The sequence below is a fragment of the Puma concolor genome, chromosome A1, assembly GCF_028749965.1.
Source record: "Puma concolor isolate L17-30 chromosome A1, mPumCon1.1.hap2, whole genome shotgun sequence".
In the NCBI taxonomy this organism is placed as follows: domain Eukaryota; kingdom Metazoa; phylum Chordata; class Mammalia; order Carnivora; family Felidae; genus Puma; species Puma concolor.
The window spans coordinates 125,940,021-125,966,147 of record NC_141667.1 but is presented as its reverse complement, the minus strand read 5'-3'; the positions used below and the strand labels follow the sequence as shown (position 1 = coordinate 125,966,147).

Below are 26,127 nucleotides of genomic sequence, written 5' to 3'. Positions count from 1 at the left end.
GTGTGTGTGTGTTGGTTTAGGGCCTAGAAATTGGGCCTTGGGCTGGTCGACATCTGATAGTCATTGGATAATGCCTCCCTTTCCAGTCAGTGTGGACATGAGATCACAAGTATGTTGTTCCTTTGTAGCAAGATTTTTATATGATGTGTTTTTATTTTATTAAAAATTTTTTTTCTTTAATGTTTCTTTTTGAGAAAGAGAGAGAGACAGACAGACAGTGTGAGCAGGGGAGGGGCGGAGAGAGAGGGAGACACAATTCAAAGCAGGCCCCAGGCTGTAAGCTGTCAGGACACAACCCGACTCAGAGCTGGAACTCATGACCGTAAGATCCTGACCTGAGCAGAAGTCGGATGCCTAGCTGACTGAGCCGCCCAGGTGCCCCTGATTTGTTCTTACTTTAAATGGAAACTATTCAAGTTAATTTTTTCTTCCCTCTTTTTCTTTCTTTCTTTCTTTCTTTCTTTCTTTCTTTCTTTCTTTCTTTCTTTCTTTTTCTTTCTTTCTTTCTTTCTTTCTTTCTTTCTTTCTTTCTTTCTTTCTTTCTTTCTTTCCTTTCTTTCTTTCTTTCTTTCTTTCTTTCTTTCTTTCTTTCTTTCTTTTTATTTCCCTTCCTTCCTTCCTTCCTTCCTTCCTTCCTTCCTTCCTTCCTTCCTTCCTTCCTTTCCTTCCTTCCTTCCTTCCTTTCCTTCCTTCCTTCCTTCCTTCCTTCCTTCCTTCCTTCCTTCCTTCCTTCCTTCCTTCCTTCTTTCCTTCCTTCCTTCTTTCCTTCCTTGAGGAGAGAGACTCCCAAGCAGGCTCTGTGCTCTCAGCACAGAGCCTCATGCGGGGGTCGACCTCACAAACTGTGAGATGAAGACTTGTAAACACAAAAACCGACTGAGCCACCCAGGTGCCCCCAGATTTTCTTTTTCTTAAAAAAAGGAAAAAAAACCTATTTCTATGCCTAAAAAAAACCAATTAAAAGTAGTTAAAAATAATCTCTGGGTTAGGCTGTCTTTGAAGTGCTTACAGCTGCATAATGTAGGTGAACATCAGTAAAGGAATATGTACTCTGTCCTCAAGTTCTTGGATGTACTTAAGCATAATGAGTTTGAGGAATGCAGTTCTACCCATTCCATTCTTAAATAAATGAAGAAATCTTACAGTAAGTAAAAACCAATGAAGAAAACCTAAGCCATAGTGGTGTAATATGAAACTCTTAAGATTTGTGTAAATTGATAAAAGACACAGTTGTTTAACTGTGGAGTACACTGTGTGAAAGTGGCTTGAAATGGTCAAATGCAAAGTATCATTTACTCCCCTGTGGATACAGGGGGTGCAATGTAACCTAGTGAGAGTGGGGGACTACAACTAAGGAATGACAGTTTTTTTCTATAAATTACCAAACATCTGTACATGAATTTGTAGTTTTGTTAAATTAAACAGGCATTGGGGCGCCTGGGTGGCGCAGTCGGTTAAGCGTCCGACTTCAGCCAGGTCACGATCTCGCGGTCCGTGAGTTCGAGCCCCGCATCGGGCTCTGGGCTGATGGCTCGGAGCCTGGAGCCTGTTTCCGATTCTGTGTCTCCCTCTCTCTCTGCCCCTCCCCCATTCATGCTCTGTCTCTCTCTGTCCCAAAAATAAATAAAAAACGTTGAAAAAAAAATTTAAAATTAAGCAGGCATTTACCTTTATATTCTTTACCTTACAATGATTTTCAGCCTTAAGAAAAAAAATGCACATACAGGGTGCCTGGGTGGCTCAGTTAAGTGTCCGACTTCGGCTCAGGTCATGATCTCACGGTTCATGAGTTTGACCCCTGCATCAGGCTCTCTGCTGTCAGCACGGAGCCTGCTTCAGATCCTGTCCCCCTCTTTCTGCCCCTCTACTGCTTGCATTCTCTTTCTGTCTCTCAAAAATAAGCATTAAAGGGGCGCCTGGGTGGCTCAGTCAGTTAAGCGTCTGACTTTGGCTCAGGTCATGATCTCACAGTCCATGGGTTCGAGCCCTGCATCGGGCTTTGTACTGACAGCTCAGAGCCTGGAGCCTGCTTCAGATTCTGTCTCCCTCTCTCTCTCTCCCTCCCCTGCTCATGCTCTGTCTCTCTCTGTCTCAAAAATAAAAACATTAAAAAAAAATTTTTTTTAAAGCATTAAAAAAATTCAAGAGAATTCTTTCTCATTCTATTCTAGAATTTTTATTTTTTTATTTTTTAGAATCCCTTTTCCAAAGAACACTCACTAGCTGAAGTAGGTCTTCCGGTAACATGAAAGAATAGTTAGGAAGGTGAGATTGAACAATGCCCTTGGATCATTTGGGGAAAGGTAAGTGCTTAATATTTCCAGTGGTGCCTTTTTTTTTTTTTTTTTGACTCAATAGACACTTGTAGAATAGTGAGACAGATGACAATCTTTTAGTTCAATTCCATAAATACTTACTGGATACCAATTTTCTCACACCAGGCTATGTGCTGAACAAGTTTAGATATAGTGTAGTCCTTACATTTGCAGTCTTTTTAAGGGGGAAAAAACCCCAAAGAAATGTTAAATATATAACAGTATAAAAAGTTGCTGTTCACAGGATAGGCAGAAATGAACAAGAATAAATTTGAACACACTTTTATATGAGTAAGAAAGGAAATTAAAGACTACTGGGTCTTTTTTTTTTTTTTTTCCTTGTATGAGTGCTTGTAACATCCTGGTAGACTTTTCTTTATTGAGGTGTAATTGACATTTTCATATGTACAACATAATGATTCAATATTTGTATATATTGTGAAATGATCACCACAGTAAGTTTTTTTTTTGAAATTTTTTTTTTCAACATTTATTTATTTTTGCGACAGAGAGAGACAGAGCATGAACGGGGCAGGGGCAGAGAGAGAGGGAGACACAGAATCGGAAACAGGCTCCAGGCTCTGAGCCATCAGCCCAGAGCCCGACGCGGGGCTCGAACTCCCGGACCGCGAGATCGTGACCTGGCTGAAGTCGGACGCTTAACCGACTGCGCCACCCAGGTGCCCCATTTCACCACAGTAAGTTTAGTTAACGTCTGTCACCATAGTGAGTAGTTACCATTTTTTTTCGTGTGATGAGAACTTTAACATTTATTTTTCTTGTGATGAGAACTTTAACATTGCTTTACGGCAACTTTCAAATATGCCATATAGCATTAACTATAGTCACCATGCTGTACATTTCATCCCCAAGACTTATAATTGGAAGCTTGTAACTTTTGACCTCTAATACTTATGTCAGCCACTTCCTCTTCTCATCCCCCCTCATTTCTCACCTCTGCCTCTAGCAACGAGCAATCTGTTGTTTATATGTATGAGCTTGGGATTTTATTTTTATGATTCCACATGTAAGTGAGATCATACAGTATTTGCTTTTCTCTTATTTGACTTAGCATAATGCCCTTGGGAACTATCCATGTTATCACAGATGGCAAGATTTCATTCTTTTTTATGGCTATATTTCATTGTATATATGTGTGTATCTTTGTGTGCATACTCGTGCATCACTTATATTTATCCATCTTGACACTTAGATTGTTTCCATAGCTTAGCTATTGTTAATAATGCTGCAGTGAACACAGGGATGCACGTATTCTTTTGAATTAAGTGTTTTCATTTTCTTTGGATAGATACCCAGAAGTGGAATTGCTAGATTGTATGGTAGTTTTGTTTTTAATTCTTTGAGGAACCTCCATACTGAAGTAGCTGCACCAACGTACATTCCTACCAACTACGCACAAAGGTTCCCATTTCTCTACATCCTTGCGAACACTTGTTATTTCTTGTCCTTTTGATAATAGCCTTTCTGACAGGTATGAGATAATATCCCATTGTTTTTGACTTGCATTTCCCTGATTAGTGGTGTTGAACACCTTTTCATGTACCTGTTGGCCATCTGTCATTGGAAAAATGTTCAGATTCTCTGCCCTTTTTGGATTTTTTTTTAAACTATTCAGCTGTATGAGTTTTTAATATATTTTGAATATTAATCCCTTCTCAGGTAGGTTGCCTTTTCATTTTGTTAACTTCCTTTGCTGTGCATAAGCTTTTTGGTTTGATGTAGTCCCACTTGTTTTGTTTTGCTTTTGTTGACTTTGTTTTTGGTGTCAAAACCAAAAATCATCACCAAGACCAATGTCAAGGAGCTTACCACTTGTATTTTCTTCTAGGTGTTTATGGTTTCCAGTCTTACATGCAAGTTTTTAATCCACTTGTGTTGATTTCTGTGTAAGGTGTAAGATAGTGGTACAGTTTGTCTTTTGCATGTGGCTGTCCAGTTTTCCCAACACCATTTATTAAAGAGACTATTCTTGACTATGAGGGTCTTGTCAAAAGAACTTAAGAGCCAATAGGAAGAGTTTCCACAGGCCAAAAATAGAACAATTTGAGCATCATTAAGAACTACAATGAACTGAAACACAGAAGTTAAAAAAATCTATGAGCTCAACTGGGTGTTGTATGGAAACCAAATTGACAATAAATTATATTAAAACACGCATGCGCGCGCGCGCACACACACACACACACACACACACACACACACACACACATCTATGAGCTCACACTGGGTGCCTGGGTGTCTCAGTCGATTGAGCATCTGTCTCGGTTTTGGCTCAGGTCAAGATCTCACGATTTCATGAGTTTGAGCCCTGCACTGGGCTCTGTGCTGAGCGTGCTGAGCCTGCTTGGGATTCTCTCTCTTCCCCTCCCCCACTCACACTGTCTCTCTCTCAATAAATAAAAAAAATATTAAAAATCTGTGAGCTCACAGTGACCCCTAAGAAACCTCATTGGTTTAACCTTTGATTAATATTACAAAACCAACTCATTATAAAAGCAGTACATGAAGAATCCTTTTCTGTATGAACTGTACCTCAGGGTAACTAGGTACTTATGAGGGGAAGTTTTTCTCTACAGAGGTATTCCAAGTAAAAAGTGAAGAAAGACAAGTATTAATGAAATTAGAGATGTAGGCAATGATCATTAGCGGCTGCTAACATCACAAATGAGCCAAGTAGAATTATGTACCATCGGATGGATGTATATACCAACTGCTCTCATCAAGAAACTGAACTTGGGGGCATCTGGGTGGCTCAGTTAAGCATCCGATTCTTGATTTCAGCTCATCACAATCTCATGGTTTGTGAGTTTGATCCCCATGTCGGGCTCTGCTGTAGACAGTGCAGGGCCTGTTTGGGATTCTCTCTGCCCATCCCCTTCTTGTGCATGCCCAAGTGCTCACTCTCTCAAACCTTTTTTTTTTTTTATTTTAGAGTGAGAGAGCTGGGGAGGGGCATAGAGGGGGACAGAGTATTCAAAGTGGGCTCCACGATGATAGCAAGACCATGATCTGAGCTTAAGTTAAATGTTGAACCCACAGAGCCACCCAGTTGCCCCAAATAAAGTGTTTTTAAGTAAAATCTTAAAAACAAGTGGGAAAATTTGGACATCTGTTTGCTATTAAGGAAATGCTCACTTTTAAAAAAAGTTTGTTTGAGAGAGAATATGCAGGGGGAGGGGCATATTCAGATGTTTAACCGACTGAGGCACCCCAGGAGTTGCCCTTTTTTATGTGATCATGATACTGTTATATACTGCAAAATAATCCTTTTAGAAAACATTGAAATGTTAGAGTAAAATTCTTAGTGAAACCATCAGTGGGAAAGGCTTCATGGAGAGGGTAAATCAAGGATGTTTGAGAAATACAAAGGCATAATATGCACTGGCAAATAGCAAGGTAGACAGGGACCAGGAGGGTAGGACTTGAATTTAAGCTACACCAGGAAGGTAGAGGCAGTTGCCATTTAGGAAAGCGATCTTTCTTAATCCTTTTTTGGCCAGATTCCTTCAAAAAATTAGTAAATAAATGGACTTTTTTTTTCCAGAAAAATTAATAGTCGTGCATTTTATGTTTTATGGACCTCCTGAAATTGCTCATGTGGACTCCCCACTCCCCTATTGTTCCAAATTCCCACCCTCTGGGACAGGTGCTCTAAGAACCTAAGAGCCTGTGATTTAGATGGAACTTTAAAATTTTTTTAAGTAGGCTCCACATGCAGCATGGGGCTTGAATTCAAGACCCTGAGATTGAGCGTCCCATGCTTCACCATTGAGCCAACCAGATGCCCTTGGGCGTTGCTTGTTTCCTGATCTCAGAGTTGAAGTTCTTAATTATTGAATGTTGGTTCAACTGCAATGTTCTTTTTAGGGTCAAGATTTCGGTTTCCTGACCTGCTGCAGCAGAAATGGGTTGGTGATTGTGCTTTGTATTAGGCTTAACCATTTCAAATTGCTGATACTCAACTGTTGCTGACCAACTGAAATGGCTTTCAGTGGTTCTTTCTGGGATTGCTAAATTACCTTCATGCTGTACACAGATTAAGAAATGTAGGTCACCCTATAGTTTCTTCTTTCTGAAGTTTTCACCCATTTTACCATCCTGATAACTAGAGGACAAAAAAGAAATACAGCCCTTATATGGAGTCAGTTGAAGTGCCTGTGAAACAGTGAAGTGCCTTTGCCTGAATCAGCGTATTTCCAAGGTCTAGGCTGTCTCTTCACCTCTGATCTTCTCATATACCATCTAGAAGAATTTGCTTTTATCTTTCTTGCTATGTAATCTCTAGGTTATATCTAAAATTAGGGCACCTGGGTGGCTTGGTCGGTTAAGTGTCGGACTTCGGCTCAGGTCACGATCTCACGGTCCGTGAGTTCAAGCCCCGCATCAGGCTCTGTGCTGACAGCTCAGAGCCTGGAGCCTGTTTCAGGTTCTGTGTCTCCCTCTCTCTCTGCCCCTCCCCTGTTCATGCTGTCTCAAAAATAAATAAACGTTTAAAAAAAAAAATTAAAAAAAAAAATAAAGCCACATCCATAAATTACTTACTGAAAGTGTCTTCATAATGAAGTGTGGAGCACAGCATCTTAGTCTCCCTGGTAATTGATGCATTAATAGACCTAACACATGTGTGGCCTTTCTTTCTACCAGAAATATGTACAGGACTCAAGGAAATCATCAGGTGAATCCAAAGGCTATTCTGTAAATGAAATGGCCAATACTCTTCAAAAAAGGCAGTGTCCTAAAAAGATATGGCAAAGGAACTATTCCTAGCTAAAATGAAATGTAACCCCTGACGAATGCCACATGTGATTTTTGACTGCTGACAACTCCGGGAAATCACCAAAATGGCAAAGATGTGATTTTAAGTTGGGAAAACTACTTAGAAGAATCCAACTAGTAAATTATACTAAGTGGTAGAAGTGGAGAAGGTGGTTCTGGATGTACTTTGATGGTCATTAAAATATGACTTTTTTAGATTAGGCAAGAAGCACATTAGGATAATTAAGAAGCACATTTAAGATAATTGGTAAGATCCCTTAGGAAGGGAAACCACAAGTTTCTTTTGGAACCTATCAAGCAGTTGTCACCACAAAAGGGAGACTATTTGCAAAATAAAAAACCTTTTGTCTTTGAAGGTTGTTTGCACCATCAGTTTTACTGGTAGGAATTGAAATACTGCTCTAGGTGTTCAATATACAAGGGGTAGCTGAGGCAGTGTCTTTTCAAGCACTGCTTTAACCTGATGCCAAGGATAAATCTTTAATAAAAAGCAACTAGTTCTTAAGCGGTGCTTTAGAAGTCCTTGAGGGGCTTAGTATCACAATGATTTGGAGACTCCAGAAGCATTCAGTGGGCAAGGGCTGACAAAGGTGCTAAGTATCTTCCAATATGCCATAAAACAATCCTTCACAAAGAATTAATATAATCCCATAAGGTTCCCAAGTATTCATGTAGCTGAAAACTTGAGCCTAGAATTTATTTTTCAAATGAATCCCCAGAAGTGTTTACATGGGTGTTAGGAACACTTAATTTTCCAGGAATGTAGTGGTTGTATAAACAATCTACATTAGAACATCATATTGACTTAAGTATACACGAATTTCACTTCTAGATAATCACAAAATAAAAGGAGGTATTACACCTAATGAGGTCTAAGCCCATGTTCTTGACTGACATTCCTTTGGGCATGGTAGAGGGCAGTAATACATGAAAGGAGGGGGGAGTCTGCTGGAAGACCACTGGTTAGAAAATGAATCTTAACACTAATCAGTTCCTGATGTTATCAAACCACTGAAATCCTAGGGCTTACTCTTGGACATGCTTCTTGCAACCTGAAAATAGTAGCCCTAGTTTCGATGCTAGACAAAAAGATTGTTGAATGGCTTTAGGTCAGGGAATTGGGAAATACGATTCATGTCCTTTTCCTGAAGCTAAATCTCAGAACCTCACTTCTCATAAATAAGAGATCAAGATGCTTTTCATTTATTTTTAAAAATCCGTACTGGACCAAAAAAGCAATCCAGGATACAGGTGCCAGACACAGGCCAGAAGGTAGCTAGAAAAGTATGCCTTAGTAAAGTTAGGGAGCCCTATTACTACCTTTTTTAAAGCTGCACCTAACATCTATTTTCCCATTGATCTACCTTCTCCTACCCTACCTCCCAACATGGCACAGCTGGCTTGCCTTGCAAGGCCTCAGTTGAAGAATCCCTCATACACATAGGCTGGTTTAGCAGTTTCAACTGACTGGAAGGATCTCATCCCCATATGGTCTGAGAGGGCATTCCAGGTTTATGGGTAAGTACCTTCTTTATTGAGATGGTTTCACCTCTTGAAAATATGGCTACTAAAGCACAAAACAACAGTGTTTTTATAATGATCAGTAAATCATCTTCCCCTCCCTTGACATGCAGTTGAAAATTAACTAGGGACAGAGTACTGTGAACTTTGTATGGTTGGAATTCTCATTAAATGATCATTAGCTAATGGTTGCTGAATTTACATATTAAGGAAATTATATATAGAATACTGCAAAAACACAGTAAAAGACTGAAATTTGCCCATTTCTGCTCAGGAAGTTTCTTCACTCCCAAGCGTCATAATTTGACTCCAAAGTTTATTGGTATTACTGTTTCTCCTCCTTTTGATCTTCCTTTTGTTCCCCAGTGCCAGAACTTCCAGAGCCTTCTCGCTCAGATGCCATCTGTTAAGAAAATATTGGAGAGCAACTCATTTAAAGTGGACAGTTTGCTCTTTGATTAAAAAAGGGGGCATATCCTGCCTATTCTACTCTCTCTCCCTTCTTGTACTCTATTGATGGTTTCTGTGAGTCCCTCCCTTTGACTGCCATCACCGCCCCCGCCCAAAGCAGAGTCAAGAAAGCCAGAGTATTTCCAACTCCAATACTCCCAGTTCTATAAACGGCCATGTAGAGTGCCACCAGTGACAGTAATTAACAGCAGTTCTATTAAGATGAAGTTAGGCACAAATTCACTCAACAAAATGTCCTTTTACCTTTTTGTATGCCATTTCGAAAAGCTTCAGTGATGCTTGCTGAAGGGAAGATGCTGCCTGCCTTATGTTTTCTCCCGTTTCACTGTCTTTTCGAGCCAGAAGTTCCCTCATTTTGGAAATCTCTTCTTTTAGCTTGTTGCACTTAAAAACAAAACCAAACTCTTTCTCTGGGTTTCTTATCCCATTTTATGTAGAGTAATACTCAGAAACATTAAAAAACAAATTTCTATCCTTGACAGAACTCCTCTTTAAAAATGTATCTCAATTTCCTTATTTATCAAATGGCCCCAACTGAAGTCTGTGTGAAAAATATGAATAAAAAGCCTGAAAAACAAAAATACTACTAGATTCCTATCAAGATTCACACAGAAAAACAAACTTCATTGACACTAGTGATAATGCCTAACTTCTTGAACTATTTTAAGAGAGGACTCACTTCATCAGCAGGCAACTGGTCCTTGAATTCTTCCATTTTTGTTTCTGTGTCATGAATGATTCCTTCAGCCATATTAACTGCTTCAACTCGTTCCTAGGAGAAATTATAAATTTAGTATGAAGACTTCCCAACCAACCAATTAGAATATGGATACATAATTACAGAATAAAGACAAATTACTGTGGTCTGAAGTAGTCTAGGATGTCTGTAAGTGATTTTATCTTATTGTATAACACAAAAATTTTGATGTGGAAATGAGAGTAAGAAAAGCATTCCACACAAAAGTTAGGAACAAAAAGAGAGCAAGGACAGATTCAAATACAGACTAGAAAATCAACAATACATGTCCAAACTCCCACTTTCACCTCCCAGTTGCAGAGGCAGAAAATAGTTACCTTCTTTCGTCGGTCTTCCTCAGCATACTTTTCTGCATTTTTAACCATATTTTCAATATCATCTTTGCTTAACCCACCGGAAGACTGGATCACAACTAGAATGAAATAAAAGCATCTTGTTACTTCCCAGATAAAATTATCTGCCTCTTTCTCTGTATTAAGAAAAAGAACACTCCAGGGGCACCTAATGGTTCAGCTGGTTAAGCATCCGACTCTTGATTTCCGATCAGGTCTTAATGGAACAATTCATGACCTCGAGCCCCATGTGAGGCTCTGCACATTGGAGCTTGCACTCTCCCTCTCTCAAATAAACTCAAAAAACAACAACAAAACCCCACCAAAACTTAAAAAAAAATTCCTGTTCAGAGTAGCCAATCTTGATGTATGATGATGAAGTATTATGTATATATATTATGAATAAGAGAAATACCGTTGTCCTATAACAAACAGAAGGAAACCAAGGACCTGAAATCCACAAAGACCATTTGTTCTGCCTGCCTACCAAAACTTCAGCAATCCAGAAGCCCAGTGCTTGCCCATTTGTGGTAATAAATACATCTGTTAATGTGAATCTGATGACCAAGGAGAAAAGGGGCAAAAAGGACTCATTGCCTCCCCCAATCCCCCCGAGGCTGGGGGAAAACACACGCACAATCTAGAAGCTCTAGTTCTCAGAGGAACTTCAAGGTCCCTTGTCTCTTAGAGTCTGATAAATAAGAACACTTACTCTGCTGCTCACGTCCTGTGCCCTTATCTTTGGCTGAAACATGTACAATCCCATTGGCATCAATGTCAAATGTAACTTCAATCTGAGGGACTCCACGAGGGGCTGGGGGAATTCCAATCTAAAATAGAGAAATATGCAGCATTAAGTTCCTCTCACAAGAGGTCCAGTGCCCTATTTCCAAACCTATATATACAGTCTCTGGGTAAAGTAACTTGTTCCTGGGAGCAACAAACAATACTTAAAATGTATAAAAACACACATTTATAAATAAGAATAGTAGTTTCATTACTACCTGAAAGAACCAGGGCTTAAGCCAGTGAAGCTGGCTACAGCAAGTAACCATAATGACCGTGTATACCTAAGGGACACGCTGAATGAGAGGAAAACTGTCCATCATTGTTCACTAAGAACCAATAAACAATGCTCACTAGGAGCCAATATCAAATGCCTTAAATTAATAATTGGGGAATTCTTCCTAACTAACATTCTATTTCCATAGCTCTCATATTTATCAACTTCCTAAGTCATCAGGAACAAGCAAAACGTTCAGGAAAAACTGAAGCCATGGGTATCCAGTTGCAAAATTCATCTGTACACTGAACTAAGGTAACACAGACGAGGTCCCTGTGTTTTAGTTTTGGTAATGTTATTAAGAATTATAATTTAGGGGCGCCTGGGTGGCGCAGTCGGTTAAGCGTCCGACTTCAGCCAGGTCACGATCTCATGGTCCGTGAGTTCGAGCCCCGCGTCAGGCTCTGGGCTGATGGCTCAGAGCCTGGAGCCTGTTTCCGATTCTGTGTCTCCCTCTCTCTCTGCCCCTCCCCTGTTCATGCTCTGTCTCTCTCTGTCCCAAAAATAAACGTTGAAAAAAAAAATCAAAAAAAAATTATAATTTAGTCCAAGTTTATAGAAAAAGCAAAGTACTCAGGATTCCTGATACCTACCAAAGTAAACTGTCCAAGAAGTTTGTTGTCTCCAGCCATCTCTCTCTCACCCTGACACACTTTAATCTCCACTTGAGTCTGACCATCAGCAGCTGTAGAAAACACCTAAGAGAGAAAAAAAACTCTGGGTTGGCAGTCTGTTTAGGCTACTCCCCTTAGAAAAGTGCAAGCCAAAGAAAGAAATTCCCATCTCAACACTTAAGAATCCCATGTTCAGAACAAAGGCTTTTGTTTTTGCAGGAGAATAGGATTAGTACAGCCAAAGGGTATACAGTAGCTATTGTTTTAGCTAAGCAAATGCACTAAACAAAGATGCAGCATTAGCAAAGTCGTCCTCAAAAGGAGCTAAAGAAAATGAGATGTTGAAACATGCTCATTTGAGGAAACAGGTCAGAGACATGACAAGTATTTTATGCTCAGTCACAGGAAGTCACCACATAGTTTTCTTCAGAATGATGTATTGGCAATACATCACTGAACAAATAGCAACAGCCATTAGCTATAACAGCTTTTCAGAAAAACAAATTGGGAAAGTCAGTAAACAATTCTGAATCTAAGACTAAGCAAGCCATTGTCCAGATAGCCCTGGCTTGGTATCTCAGCATCTCCATCATTCACCCATAAGACAAGCACCCTCCCCTAATCTTGGCCAGGCCATTCTTTTTATTGCCTTTGAGAACAGAAGAAAACAAGGAAATTAGTCCCAAACGATGAAGCTCCTTTTGGAAAGTTATTTTAATACGGTGAAGGACACCACTGATACCTTCCCTAAAATTACTGCTAGCTGACAGGTAAGGAGAACATATTCAGGAACCAACAAAAAAAGAGAACAAAAAGCAAGATTCTTAGCACCCACATTCACCTAGTATGGACTCAAAAACAAAAAGCAAAATGTCCTAGGAAAAACTAAAAAAAGTGGGTATAATCATGTCCCTCACAGAACCTATATTCTCTGTGACAACGGAGGGGTAGATGACTCTTACCTGGCTTTTCTTGGTTGGAATAGTGGTGTTTCTGTTGATAAGTTTGGTAAAAACACCTCCCAGAGTCTCAATACCCAGAGACAGGGGAGTGACATCCAGGAGCAGCACATCTGTGACATCACCAGCTAACACACCTCCCTGAATGGCAGCTCCAATGGCCACAGCCTCATCAGGATTGACTGCTTTGCTTGGGGCTCGGCCAAAGAGATCTTGTACAGTCTGCTGAACCTAAGCCACCAAGAAAAAAGAACCCGTCACCCACTACCAAGGGCAGCTACCCTTGGGAGGGTAAAAGAGCACATGTGTCCCAAGACCACAACAAATCTCAGGATAAGCTGCTTCAGATCCAAGAATGTTCACTCATGTTACTATTTCATATTTGAGTTCTTCTTAATGACCTCAGTGTGTCAAATACGGGCAACACTCATATCCTTTACTTGAGCATCAGTCATAGCCCTTTTAAAAAATTTTTTATTTATTTTTAGACAGCTTGACCAGGGTAGAGGAGCAGAGAGAGAATCTCAAGCAGGCTCCATGCTCAGCGTGGAGTATGAGGCGGGGCTCAATCCCACGACACTGGGATCATAACCTGAGCTGTAATCAAGAGTCAGACGCAAAACGGACTGAGCCACCCACGCGTCCCATTTAGTCCTTTTAAATTTGAGAAGGAGCTGCGTGACTTTTATACTGGGTTTCCTATACGACATATTAAATTAGAAATACAGGCTGCAAGACATCAAGACTTAGATATAGTTCAATTCCCCTTCTACAGATCAACTAAAAACCACCTTAAAAGAGCAGTACTAATTCAATAATTCTACATTGTTGCTAATGTGAGGCATGTTCTTCTCTCCAGCTTATTTTACTAATGTTAGAAAAAAGTGCTACTTAAACAGCATCTGGGGTAATTTGTTAACATAAAGATATTTTCCTGGTCCAAAGCCTCCATTTTTTTCTCCATGTTTACTCTGTGCAGATTTTCCTAAGCCCATGAACTCCAAAGGAAATTACTATTCTATTCAAGCTATACAGCAAAAATGACACCTTCAACAGGTTGTGCTCAGTCATTAGTTTTCCACACACCTATCTTATCAGAATGATGTGTTGATAAATAATATGCATCACTGCACAAATCTCTGTTGAGGTGATGCAGTTAGAAACCCAAAATATTATGCTGTAAACACATGTATCCAAAACTGCATGTAGAGACTAGATAGTACCAAGGTTTTAAGCTATCTCTGATCTCCAACTTTGAGAAATACTTGGTTTATAAAAATATCCCAAGAATGAAGTTCAGGATCTTCCATGCTACCACCCAAAGACATTTTGCCCTTCCTGATCCTTTTTCTGAAACCCTTTTAAAAAGAGGCCACAAAAGACCTCTAGTGACGGCATAAATTGCGTTCAAAGATCCCTTCAGGTCACTGTGGCAGAAAGGCCATGTACTCATGTTCCTACACAAATCATCTATCCAGAGAAAACATTATGTGCTTGCTCTCTCTGCTTTCCATGCCAAGGATTCCATGGGTCCATACCTTGGGCATCCTAGTCATGCCACCAACAAGAATCACTTCTCCTATGTCACTCTTGCTGACTTCTGCATCTTGCATGGCTTTTTGACATGGGGCAATTGTCCTCTTGATTAGATCTGTAACAATCCCTTCAAATTGAGCCCGGGTCAGCTTCATATTCAAATGCTTGGGTCCAGAAGCATCCATCGTAAGATATGGCAAATTGATGTCGGTCTGCAAAGGTAGCAGGGAAAGCAATACTGGTGACGTTTCTTTATTACTTCAATTAAAATAAGACCATACCCTCATGAGGAAGACTTTGAAAGCTATAGAGAGAGTAGACCCACTCTGAAGGAACAGCCACAAACACAATGACTCTTTAAGATTCAACTCCTGCTCAGGTCATGATCTCAGAGTTCAGGAGGTCAAGCCCTGCGCCTGATTCTGTGCCTGGGATTCTCTCACTGCCCCTTGCTCATTTATACCACCCCTCCTCTTCAAAATTAAAAAGATTCACCTATGATCTTCCCAGAGGCAAAAATTTTAGAATCTGTTATGAACAATGAAGAATGAAATAGTGGGACACCTCAATGGCTGAGTCGGTTAAGTATCTATGACCCTTAACTTTGGCTAAGGTCATAATCTCACAGTTTGTGGGTTCGAGCCCCATGCTGGCCTCTGCACTGACAGTGTGGAGCCTGCTTGAGATTCTCTCTGACCCTCCCCTGCTCACGCTTTCTCTCACTCTCAAAATAAACTTAAAAATGTACACACACAAAAAGTAAGTCAAAAGCATGCTCTGAACCAAATAACTTGCCTCAAGCCAAGGCTTTCTAACTTTCAGGAAGATGGTAAGGAAGCTATAGAAATACTAAAGATACCTACACCAGGATTGACTTTACTGCCATCACATTCATGGAAAGCAGCAAACGCTGCTATAGCCATACCATAATAAAGGTATCCTAATAGGGCCTACATTCAGACTATTTAGACTAACCAAACTCCTCACTAAACATGCTGAAACATGTCTCAACGTGGACCCGCAGGAACAAAATTGTACCTCCCCTCCAATTTCACATCAAAGCAAGGCTGAAGCAAGGCTGGCAGGAAACAGACTGAAAGGGACCAAACCCATTACCATCTCTCATCAGGTAAACTACTTTTGGCATTTAAATGCTTAATAAATAGTGAATGAGTTAACACATCTTTTGTAGGAACAGTGCTGAGTATTGCTTTAATGAACACCATCCATCACTTCTCAGCCTTTTGGCTAAGATCAAGTGTAAAGAACACCACCGACGATTTCCTTCTTTCTTTGCAACGTTATTAATAAACTAAATCAAAAACAATTAAATTATCTAAAGTAATGCAATCCAGGGGGTGCCTGGATGGCTCAGTTGGTTAAGCATCTGACTTCAGCTCAGGTCATGGTCTCAGCGTTCATGAGTTCCAGCCCCACATCAGGTGAGCTAGAGCCCTGCTTCGGGATTCACTCTCTCTCTGCCCCTCACTCACTTGTGCTTTCTCAAAACAAAAAAAACAACGAAGCAAACTTTAAACCAATGAAATCCAACAGAACTTTCTGTGGCAATGGAAATGTTCTGGATTTGTGCTGTTCAATTCAGCAGCCACTAGCCACGTATGGCTCAGCATTTGAAATACAGGCAATACAACTGAGGAATGCAATTTTAAATTTTTATTTAATTGTAAAAGCCCACACACGGACATTGTATCAATGCAATTCTATATGCTATATGTTAATGACAATCTGAACAATTCCAGGACTCTCAATCCTCAAAACCCAGTCACTAAGCTTTGTCGCTTCTCAAATTCAACACTACCTCTATTTCACTCCAGTCCAAGTCCTTCCTCTCACCACCAACTGACCATGTGCTACAGCCTCCCAATGTTCTCCCACTTCCACTCAGGCTACCTCTGCTACAGGACCCCTCCTGACCCCAAACAAATTTCCACTCCACCTCTGCCAGAGCACTTTTCACAAACCCATATCTGGCCATGTTACTGCCCTTAATTTAGGTTTTCACTAGGGTGCCTGGGTGGCTCAGTAGGCAGATCATACGACTCTTGATCTTGGGGTTGTGGGTTTGAGCCCTACGTTGGGTGTAGGCAATACTTAAAAAAAAAAAAAAAAAAAAAAGTTTTCACTGGTTTATATTCCCTCTTCTCAGAATAGACCCAGATCCCAAATCTATCAAGCCTCTACCCTCACGTTCTGCACTTACCCTGCCTATCTGCTCTTCGAACACACTAGCCTTTTCTCAGAGCCTCATACTTACTTGTCCTAGTATCTTTTCCTGATCCAACTCATCTCACCAAGCACTCCTTGTGAGGTCAAACACCTCTGTCAGCTTTCTCTTACAATTAGAAACCAAACTTTTGTTTTTTTACCACATTAGTAACTTACTATAGAATACTATTTATAACATGTCCTAAACATGTTTTAATTTAGTAATCCTCACAAATCAAAGAGAGAAACTGACACTATTATTCTCATTTTGTAGGTAAGAAAACAGAAATGTTAAATAATTTACCTACGGCCACAGATAGTAAGTGATGAAATAGGACTTGAATCCCAGCAGTCTGCCTAGGGAGCCACTCTTAACCTATCACATTACTTCTGGTTTGACTGTTGTTAATCTCATGTCCTAATTAATACCTATCTCTCCACACCACACTGTAAACCCACAGAGGTAATGCTTCTAGGAATTTATTCTGGAGATTTACAATTACACATGCACAAATATTAATATACAAGAATGCTGAACAAACTTTGTTGTAATATCAAAATGCTGGAAAACAATCCAAACTCTACCAGTAAGATACAGTCACAGTAAAAACCAACTTCACCCTCCACAAATTGTCAACTCCTGGGACGAATTTTAAGCTATCTTCTGGCATCCCATAGTTCAATTCTAATCCTAACCATTGTATGTTGCAAAGTTCTGCCACTCTGTATGACGGCAGGGATAAAGTAACACCATTAACACCATGGATAACTCTTGTATAACTCATCATAGCTACTTTAAAAAACATTTTTTTAAGGGGCACTCGAGTGGCTCAGTCAGTTGTGTCCAAATGTTGATTTTGGCTCAGGTCATGATCTTGTGGTTCTTGAGTATGAGCCTTTTATCGGGCTCTGCTCTGCAAGAAGCCTGCTTGGGATTCTCTCTCTGCCCCTCCCTTGCTTGCACTCTCTCAAAACAAATTGAAAGAAAAAAAATTTTTTTTAACGTTGAAAAAAAAAAAAAATCCAGGTTCAAAAGAAAAAAACCCAAAAAACAAAAACCAAGTTTTTCCACATTGGATCACTCAGTACGGGTGATCAAATCATCAACTCAAGGAGTGACATGCTCCGCTTTCCTGCTGCCACTTGAGAAACCAGAAACAAACTTGCCTTTCAACTTGTAAGTCTGTCCAAAAACTACCATGCTTCATATAGTTCTATTATTAATGCCTAAGGCAAAGTGAAGCTTCACCTCTCAGAACTGGAGCAACACAGCCTAACACTTATAAACAGATGCTGAGCAACTCTAATGCTAACAGAAAGAAATGTGCCCAAGTGTATATACCCCAGCCTTCAGCCAGGTTTCATAGCTCACTTTCTGGATTGCTGATCCAAATAATTAAATGAGACAATTAGAGACTCACACAAAGACATGTCTTAAGTGAAGACATTAGCAATTATGAGAGAAACCTATTATTTCTAGGCTAGTGATTCCCATTTTGCACACTACTAAATCTAGATTTTAAAATCAGAATCTTGGGGTGCCTGGGTGGCTCAGGTGGTTAAGCATCCGACTTCGGCTCAGGTAATTATCTCACAGTACATGAATTCAAGCCCTACAACAGGCTCTGCACTGACAGCTTGGAGCCTGGAGCCTGCTTCAGATTCTGTGTCTCCCTCTTTCTCTCTCTGCTCCTCCCATGCTTGTGTTCTGTGTTTCTCTCTCAAAAATCAATATGTCAAAAAAATTTTTTTTTAAATCAGTATCTTTAGGGGTACATGGGTAGTTCAGTAGGTTGAGTGTCCCACTTAGGCTTAGGTTGTATCTCATGGCTCATGGGTTCAAGCCCTGCATCTCATGATTTTGAGATCGATCTCATGTCGAGCTCTGCACTGAGTGTGGAGCCTGCATGGGATTCTCTCTCTCCCCCTCCTGTGCTTGTGTACTAAGAATAAACTTCTAAGAAAAACCAAAACCAAAACCAAACAAAAATACACTGTTCCTTTGTTCATGGACAGGCTTTTACTGCCACCTAGAAAACTAGAAAAGATTAGATAGAAATTGCACCAAGAATATGCTATTCAAATAAACTAAGGCTGGAAACATTAAGACTGTTGGGACTCATCCACATCCCACCTGCACAGATGAGGAGAGTTCACACTTAGCCTTCTCAGCAGCTTCCCGAACCCTCTGAAGTGCCATGTTGTCTTTGGTCAAATCAACCCCCGTCTACAAAATGAAAACACGTAATACTAACGTTAATGAGGTGACGAATACTATTTAGATTACAACGATAAGGTATGATAATTTAAAGTAAAGCCCTGTCTTTATAAACAAACATGAATCACTCACTGCCCTTAAAAATCTGTAGGAAAAAGAAATCTTATTCTTCAAATTGTGTCTGGAGCCAGAGGGCTGATCTAATCTTAGTTCTTTCAAGCCATTGGGTTCTGGATCCAAAGAGGAGTGCCCAGAATTCCTCTTCCAATATTATACAGAGTACCATACCCTCTTCAACCTGTTGTGGATTCCCAAGCTAAAGCTACAACAACCAGAATGGTTCAGTCTACCCGTGAAACTGAAACACAATTCTTTCAGTGCTGTTCCATGTTCTATTAAGGGCAAAAAGTCATAAAGCAAATAGTCATCTGAATAAAGAAATTCTCACCATCCCAATGTCTACATATGAACTATACTGGTAACCAACCTCTCTCTTGAACTCCCTCACAATGTGTCGTAGCAAGGCCTGGTCAAAGTCTTCACCACCTAAGAACGTGTCTCCATTGGTAGACTTCACCTCAAACACTCCTTTCTGAATTTCCAGGATAGAAATATCAAAAGTTCCACCACCTAAATCATATACAGCAATTCTAGAAAGACAAAAGAGGTGGTCTTAAGGGAGAACACCTATCACTAGGGTATAAATTTCAACAACCAAAGGAACATAAACCTGATCATTTTCCCTGTGGTATAGTTAATTATAAAATTGGATAACTGCCTAAGTGACAGGTATATGAACATGTGGCACGAATAGCTAACTGTAAAATATAGAGTTGAAATACATTTTAAAACTGGGGTGCCTGGGTGGCTCGGTTAAGCATCCGACTTTGGCTCAAGTCATGATCTCAGGGTCTGTGAGTTCAAGCCCCGCGATGGACTCTGTGCTGACAGCTCAGAGCCTGGAGCCTGCTTCCGATTTTGTGTCTCCCTCTCTCTCTGTTCCTTCCCCGCTCCTGCACACTCTCAAAAAACATAAACATTAAAAAAATAAAGCAAAATTGACGATATTCAATCACTTTTTCCCTAAAGTAGGCTCCATGCCCAGTGTTGGGCTTAAACTCACACCCCCAAGATCAAGAGTCGCAGGCCCAACCAAATGGTCCAGCCAGACATTCCCAAAACCATACTTTTGAACAAATACTTGCCAATATGCATGCTAAGGGGGGAAAAATGATCACAGCCCAGTACTTCCATAGGTGAAGTCCCACAAACCTAGGTGGAGTTTACTGCACAAACTCACATTTTATCTTCTGATTTGTCTAGACCATAAGCCAGAGCAGCAGCTGTAGGTTCATTTATTACCCGAAGCACGTTTAGTCCAGATATCTGGCCAGCATCTTTAGTGGCCTAAAAAAAAAGAAAAAAGCATTTTCCACCCTGTGTCCTAAATATCATCAATACAGTCTTGATATTTTCAGAATGTCAAATGAACTCACCTGTCTCTGGGAGTCATTGAAATAAGCTGGAACTGTGATCACAGCATTTTTTGCTGTATGCCCCAAGTAATTTTCTAGAAAAGAATCAAAAAATGAAATACATTCATGACATTCTGTCCTATGAAACAGGTAAAAGAATTACTAATGTAGGGGCACCTGGGTGGTTCAGTCGGCTGAGCGTCCAACTTCGGCTCAGGTCATGATCTCGCGGTTCATGAGTTCGAGCCCCACGTCAGGCTCTGTGCTGACAGCTCAGAGCCTGGAGCCTGTTTCAGATTCTTTGTCTCCCTCTCTCTCTGCCCCTCCCCTGCTCACGCTCTGTCTCTCCTTCTCTCTCAAAAATAAATAAACATTAAAAAACAATTAAAAATAATAAAAAAAAAGAATTACTGGGGCGCCTGGGTGGCGCAGTCGGTTAAGCGTCCGACTTCAGCCAGGTCACGATCTCGCGGTCCGTGAGTTCGAGCCCCGCGTCAGGCTCTGGGCTGATGGCTCGGAGCCTGGAGCCTGTTTCCAATTCTGTGTCTCCCTCTCTCTCTGCCCCTCCCCCGTTCATGCTCTGTCTCTCTCTGTCCCAAAAATAAATAAAAAAATAATAATAATAAAATAAAATAAAATAAATAAAATAAAATAAAATACATTTAAAAAAAAAAAAAAAAAAAAGAATTACTAATGTAGCCTAACAACCTGGGTCGTCATCCTGGAGCCACAGACAGTGCTCATCAGTTTTTTTCTGCATGTGACCTAACACAGAGAAACCCTGTAGGAAAATGCTCCAATTAAATCAATGGTTGAAAACCCAAGATCTCACCCTTAACATTATAGTGAAGGTTCAGCAGCTATAACGACCTATTCTTAGACTTAAAATAGCCACGAATTTCTCCAAATACGAAGTTTTACCAAGAGAGCCAAAAGGTTAATATGTAGTCTTTCAGCTTTCAATACAGAACACCACTCCTCTATATTGGAGAAGATAAATAAGCCCTGTTAGGAAAACTTTGAGGACAAATTCAGTATGTAGGGAAAATGTGAAGAGTAACAAAGTTTTGCCAATCCTAGGTTTTCTGCATAATATTCACCCCAGACTCACACAAGGGACACTGGAGTATATAAGTTAGGAACCATCCAGTTCTTCAAACTTGACAGATAGGAACCAAACCTTCTCACCTGCAGTCTCTTTCATTTTCATCAACACAAATGCTCCAATCTGACTTGGAGAATAGAGTTTTCCGTGAGCTTCGACCCAGGCATCTCCATTGGAGGCACGGACAATTTTAAAGGGCACATTTTTACTGAAAGACACAAAAATTTTATTTGATAAAAATGTGCCAGTGCAACCTACCATGACAAGGCTACCATATACCATGAATGTCCATCTTTCATCCCAAGAGATCCATGGCCAAAAAATGACGACTTAAGAAATCCATTTAATGAAAATGTTTAGAAAGCAATCATTAACATCTAAAAACATCCTGGTTACACCTGAAGATTCTTTCCACCAAACTAAAGATTTGTGCCCCTGCTTTGGAAATTATTACCAATGACCCAGCAAGTCCATTACTAGGAATCTACCAAGAAAAAAAGAAATGAAAACACATCCTTACAAAAACCTGTACATGAATTTATAACAGTATTAAGTTTATTCATTCTTTTCAGTAATCTCCACACCCAAGATAGAGCTTGAACCCACAATACCAAGATCAAGAGTTGCAGGCTCTTCTGAGTCAGCTGGTTACCCCTATGGTAGTATTCTTAATAGCCCTCAAGGGGCGCCTGGGTGGCGCAGTCGGTTGAGCCTCCGACTTCAGCCAGGTCACGATCTCGCGGTCCGGGAGTTCGAGCCCCGCATCAGGCTCTGGGCTGATGGCTCGGAGCCTGGAGCCTGTTTCCGATTCTGTGTCTCCCTCTCTCTCTGCCCCTCCCCCGTTCATGCTCTGTCTCTCTCTGTCCCAAAAATAAATTTAAAAAGTTGAAAAAAAAAAAAAAATAGCTCTCAAATGCTCATTAACTGACAAACAAAATGCTGTATACAACTGACCCTTAACAGAGGTTCTAACTCCACCAGTCCACTTATATGTGGATATTTTTGAATCTATATAAAGTATTATAAACATATTTCCTCTTCCTTATGATTTTTCTCTAATGTACTTTGTTGTAATATGATATATAACATACACAACACACAAAATGAGTGTTAATTAACTCCTTATGTCATCAGTAAGGCTCTGGTCAACAGTAGGCTTTTAGTCGCTAAGTTTCTGGGAAGTCAGAAGTTATACACAGATGTTCAACTGCATAAGAGGTTGGCACCACTATCTCCTGTGTTGTTCAAGGATCAACTGTATGTTCATACAAGTTGATAGCCATAAAAAGGAATAAAGCAGGGATAGGTGTCTTAGCACGGAAAGACTCTGAAAACAGCTGATTGGCACATGATGTGGCCTTATGAATTTAACACCAATTTACATGGTCCAAAAATGACTAGCCAAATCTTCGTGTCACATCAATACATGGAAAAGACCTAATAAGTGAAGGCAGAAGCTAATGTTTTTGAAGGAGGTATCCTTTCAGTAGGGTAGGACACGCCTCTAGGGACAATATGTACAATTACTAAGGTCAGATGCTCCAAGGATTTTGCTGAAACCATTTCTATGTGTGACCTCTGGAAATAACTATGCTTTTCCTATTACTTACATGTCTTTCTGTACTTCAGGGTCATCATATCGCCGGCCAATGAGACGCTTGGTGGCATAGAATGTGTTGTTTGGGTTGGTGACAGCCTGTCGCTTGGCTGGCATGCCAACAAGTCGCTCACCATCTGCTGTAAAGGCCACAACTGAAGGGGTGGTTCTGGCACCTTCAGCATTCTCTAGCACCTAAAACTCCCAAAGACAGACAAAGAATGAGGTTCTAGTCACCATTTTTTTTTTTTTTTATCATTTAAAGACACAAAACTGCTGCCAAATCACAAAACAAACATTCAAGTACAGCACTAATAACCATGCTTTTCTGCTCTGTGAATGCTGATATAGCAAGTACCTACTACTGGAGACAGATGTAGATGTTTAAAGTATTTTTAGTCCTTCACTTTGAAACAAGTTACAACTAAAAACAAAAAAATGGAAAGATAATATAAATCACACCTTTCATACTAAGATATTGAAACCAGATCATCCTTCTTTCCATATGGGGGAATTAAATCTACTTCTAAATTTTTTTGTGCTGGTTACAAGTTTCATGCATAGGTAAAAGAAACTGCCAAGAAACCATTCAGAAATCCCAACTCTAAATCTTGAGAAGAACCCAGTGGGAATAAACTGTTTTGTGAACTAAGGAGGTCCTTCAGGGGAACAACCTCTACCATAGCAAGAGCTTCTAAGATGCAGCCTATGTGTTATGTGGAGCTTCACTTGCTTCTAGACTCTTCCTGTACCTCTAACCATGGTTCAACTGACTTACAGAAATGTAGGACTCTGATTACAGAAATAATCAACAACACAAGTCATAGCAATTGGTGCTAATAGTAACTTAATAGTCTTTATACTAGGACACATTTAAATCCTGATAAGTCAAATCCATTCACTTTACAGCACATTGCAAGTAAGCATAAAAGTTCACCTCAAAACAATCATAAGAACTTAAATGCAGCTTTTAAAATACCCCTTATCTAAGCCACAGGGCAGAGAAAGCCAGATAGACTACTGACTACTAATATACGATCCAGAACTTCCAATAGTGCTCACCTTTGCTTGTTTACCTTCCATAACTGCCACACAAGAGTTGGTAGTGCCCAAATCAATACCAACAACTGCTCCCTTGATTGCTTCTGATCTGCAACACATATAAAATAATGCTATGGTTATTTTTACCATAAGAGTGGTTTCCAGAATGGTTGCAAAAATAAATAATACTTGATATTGTGGGAATAATGGCATACTACAGAATCATTCCAATTTTAGTGTATGTGCTGCCGAAGTGAGCACGGCACACTACAGAATCTATAAATTAAAGCAGAAACATCACTTTTTTCTCAGTGTAAGAGTTAATCACAAATTTAGAGACCATCACTGTACGGTTTAACATTTATTATCTGTTACAGAAAAATGAAGTTAGACTTACGCATAGTCCCGCCTTGAAACAATTCTAAAAGCCTCATGACTAAGGCCATTCCAGCCATCCTAAAAAAAAAAAAAAAAAAAAAAAAAAATCAACCAACATGAAAACCAGAGCCTGTTCCCATTATTCTTCTGAAGAATATGAAGTTTCATTCTGGTAACGGTATATGTAAAACAAGATCTTACGTATAAAAGATACTGTGCCACTTAAACACCAAACAAATTTAATCAAGTATGAAATTTCCAAAGGACCCAGGAGAAAAAAGTACACATAAAATTGTCTTGAATTACATTGTAACAGGGTTCCTCAACCTTGGCCCTATGGATTTCTGAACCAAATCTGTTGTGGGGGCACTGTTCTGTTTACTGTAGGACTTTTAGCAGCGTCCTGTGCCTCTCCTGCTAGAAGCCAGGAGGTTCCCCAAGGTGTAACAAATTATCTCCAGATATTACCAAATATACCCTCAGGAGGCAAAACTGTTCCTGGTTGAGAATCACCAGTACAAAACACTATTCAGATATTTCTTAAGTTCACTGTCAGCAGCAGTGTACAGGTACCAAAGCCCCACGTAGGTGTGTACTGTAGCTCCAGATTTAAACCATTCAGAAACATTTCCAGAGTTTGCCAAGCAAATGATTTAAGGGGACTAGGACTGGCAATCTTGGACAGTCAGTTTAGAGAAAAAAATTCAGAAGTTGCCTTCAACCAGGATCAAATCTAATCTCAGGATACTTCCAAGTCTTCTTTTTAACCCCATGCTGAGTGCAGAGACACAGTTCCCGCTCTCCAAAGATATGTTTGGATAATGAGCAACCACTCCATTGTTGGTACGTGGAAATAACAAATAGTACAACCAACCATACGCCAAAGACTCTTAGAGAACTACATACAAATGTTCCTAAGCAAGAAAATCTGCACGTAACTTCTGATTTACTGAGATGGCTTTTCATCCTCCTTTTCATGATAACGGGGTCCTTGCACACGCTGTATTTTAGAGGAGGCGAACACTCGTCCTTCGACTTGTATATGTAAGTAATGGCTAAAATATCGGTTCCCTCCCAACTAAAATTGCGTCCCTCGCCCCAAAGGCCAAACCCGTCCAATCAGCAAGTGAACGGGCCGTCAGGACCACTACCCGTTACTTCCTAGAATAAAACTATTCTCTCGCAAGAGGTGTGACTCAGCAGAGCCCGAGACATGGAAGGAGAAAACCCTGAGTTAGGTCCTGAATCCGTAACAGAGATTACTCAAGGCCAGTTACCTTCTCCCCATCCTGATCTCTGCTGCACAATTCTGTCCCCGAACGGCTAGGCCTGCCGTAGCAGGTCAAGGCCGTGAGCCCCCCCGGAGGAGGCCCAGCAGTCCCTCACCTTGTGGCGGGCGGCTGTGGGGCCCCGGGAGACCGCGGCGCCGACGAGACGAGCTGCTGCGGCCCGGCTGGCACTTATCATGGCGGCTAGACGGTGGAAGTACGAAGCAGCAAACGCGCTCGGACGGCCGGAGCAGCGCGGCGCAGTAGTGGTAGCGCTTCTGGAAACCTCCAACCACGTGGGGTGGGGGGTGGGGGCTAGTTGCTGACGCCTGGAGGACCACTCTTCCGCTGAAGCGTCGCCCGGGTTGCCTGACCAGAGAGTATGGGACCCCTGCTCCCTGAGTTAGAGCACATGGCTAATACGCATCGCAGCAGGATGGTTGGAAAAAGCATG

The 26,127-nt window shown here is 40.6% G+C and overlaps 1 protein-coding gene, 1 long non-coding RNA gene and 2 other non-coding genes across 4 annotated transcripts; all 4 read right to left on the bottom strand.

The window, feature by feature from the left end:
- Positions 1–3,021: 3,021 nt before the first annotated feature.
- Positions 3,022–6,013, bottom strand: LOC147584437 (uncharacterized). The gene is made up of 3 exons (XR_015249859.1): positions 4,515–6,013; positions 3,124–4,430; positions 3,022–3,093 (listed from the first exon to the last, which is right to left on the bottom strand). It is a non-coding gene; the product is annotated as an uncharacterized LOC147584437 (long non-coding RNA).
- Positions 6,014–7,749: 1,736 nt separating this feature from the next.
- HSPA9 (heat shock protein family A (Hsp70) member 9) lies at positions 7,750–25,988 on the bottom strand. The gene is made up of 17 exons (XM_025924610.2): positions 25,792–25,988; positions 24,425–24,483; positions 24,049–24,136; positions 23,000–23,181; positions 21,473–21,597; positions 20,306–20,379; positions 20,110–20,216; positions 19,297–19,459; positions 18,726–18,818; positions 14,368–14,577; positions 12,833–13,060; positions 11,850–11,954; positions 10,906–11,023; positions 10,179–10,273; positions 9,784–9,876; positions 9,348–9,488; positions 7,750–9,036 (listed from the first exon to the last, which is right to left on the bottom strand). The coding sequence occupies exons 1-17, from the start codon at positions 25,870–25,872 to the stop codon at positions 8,959–8,961; spliced, it is 2,040 nt and encodes a 679-aa protein (XP_025780395.1). The 5' UTR covers positions 25,873–25,988; the 3' UTR covers positions 7,750–8,958.
- On the bottom strand, positions 12,261–12,329 carry LOC112861873 (small nucleolar RNA SNORD63). The gene has a single exon (XR_003223749.1). It is a non-coding gene; the product is annotated as a small nucleolar RNA SNORD63 (small nucleolar RNA).
- LOC112861872 (small nucleolar RNA SNORD63) lies at positions 13,888–13,962 on the bottom strand. The gene has a single exon (XR_003223748.1). It is a non-coding gene; the product is annotated as a small nucleolar RNA SNORD63 (small nucleolar RNA).
- Positions 25,989–26,127: the final 139 nt, after the last annotated feature.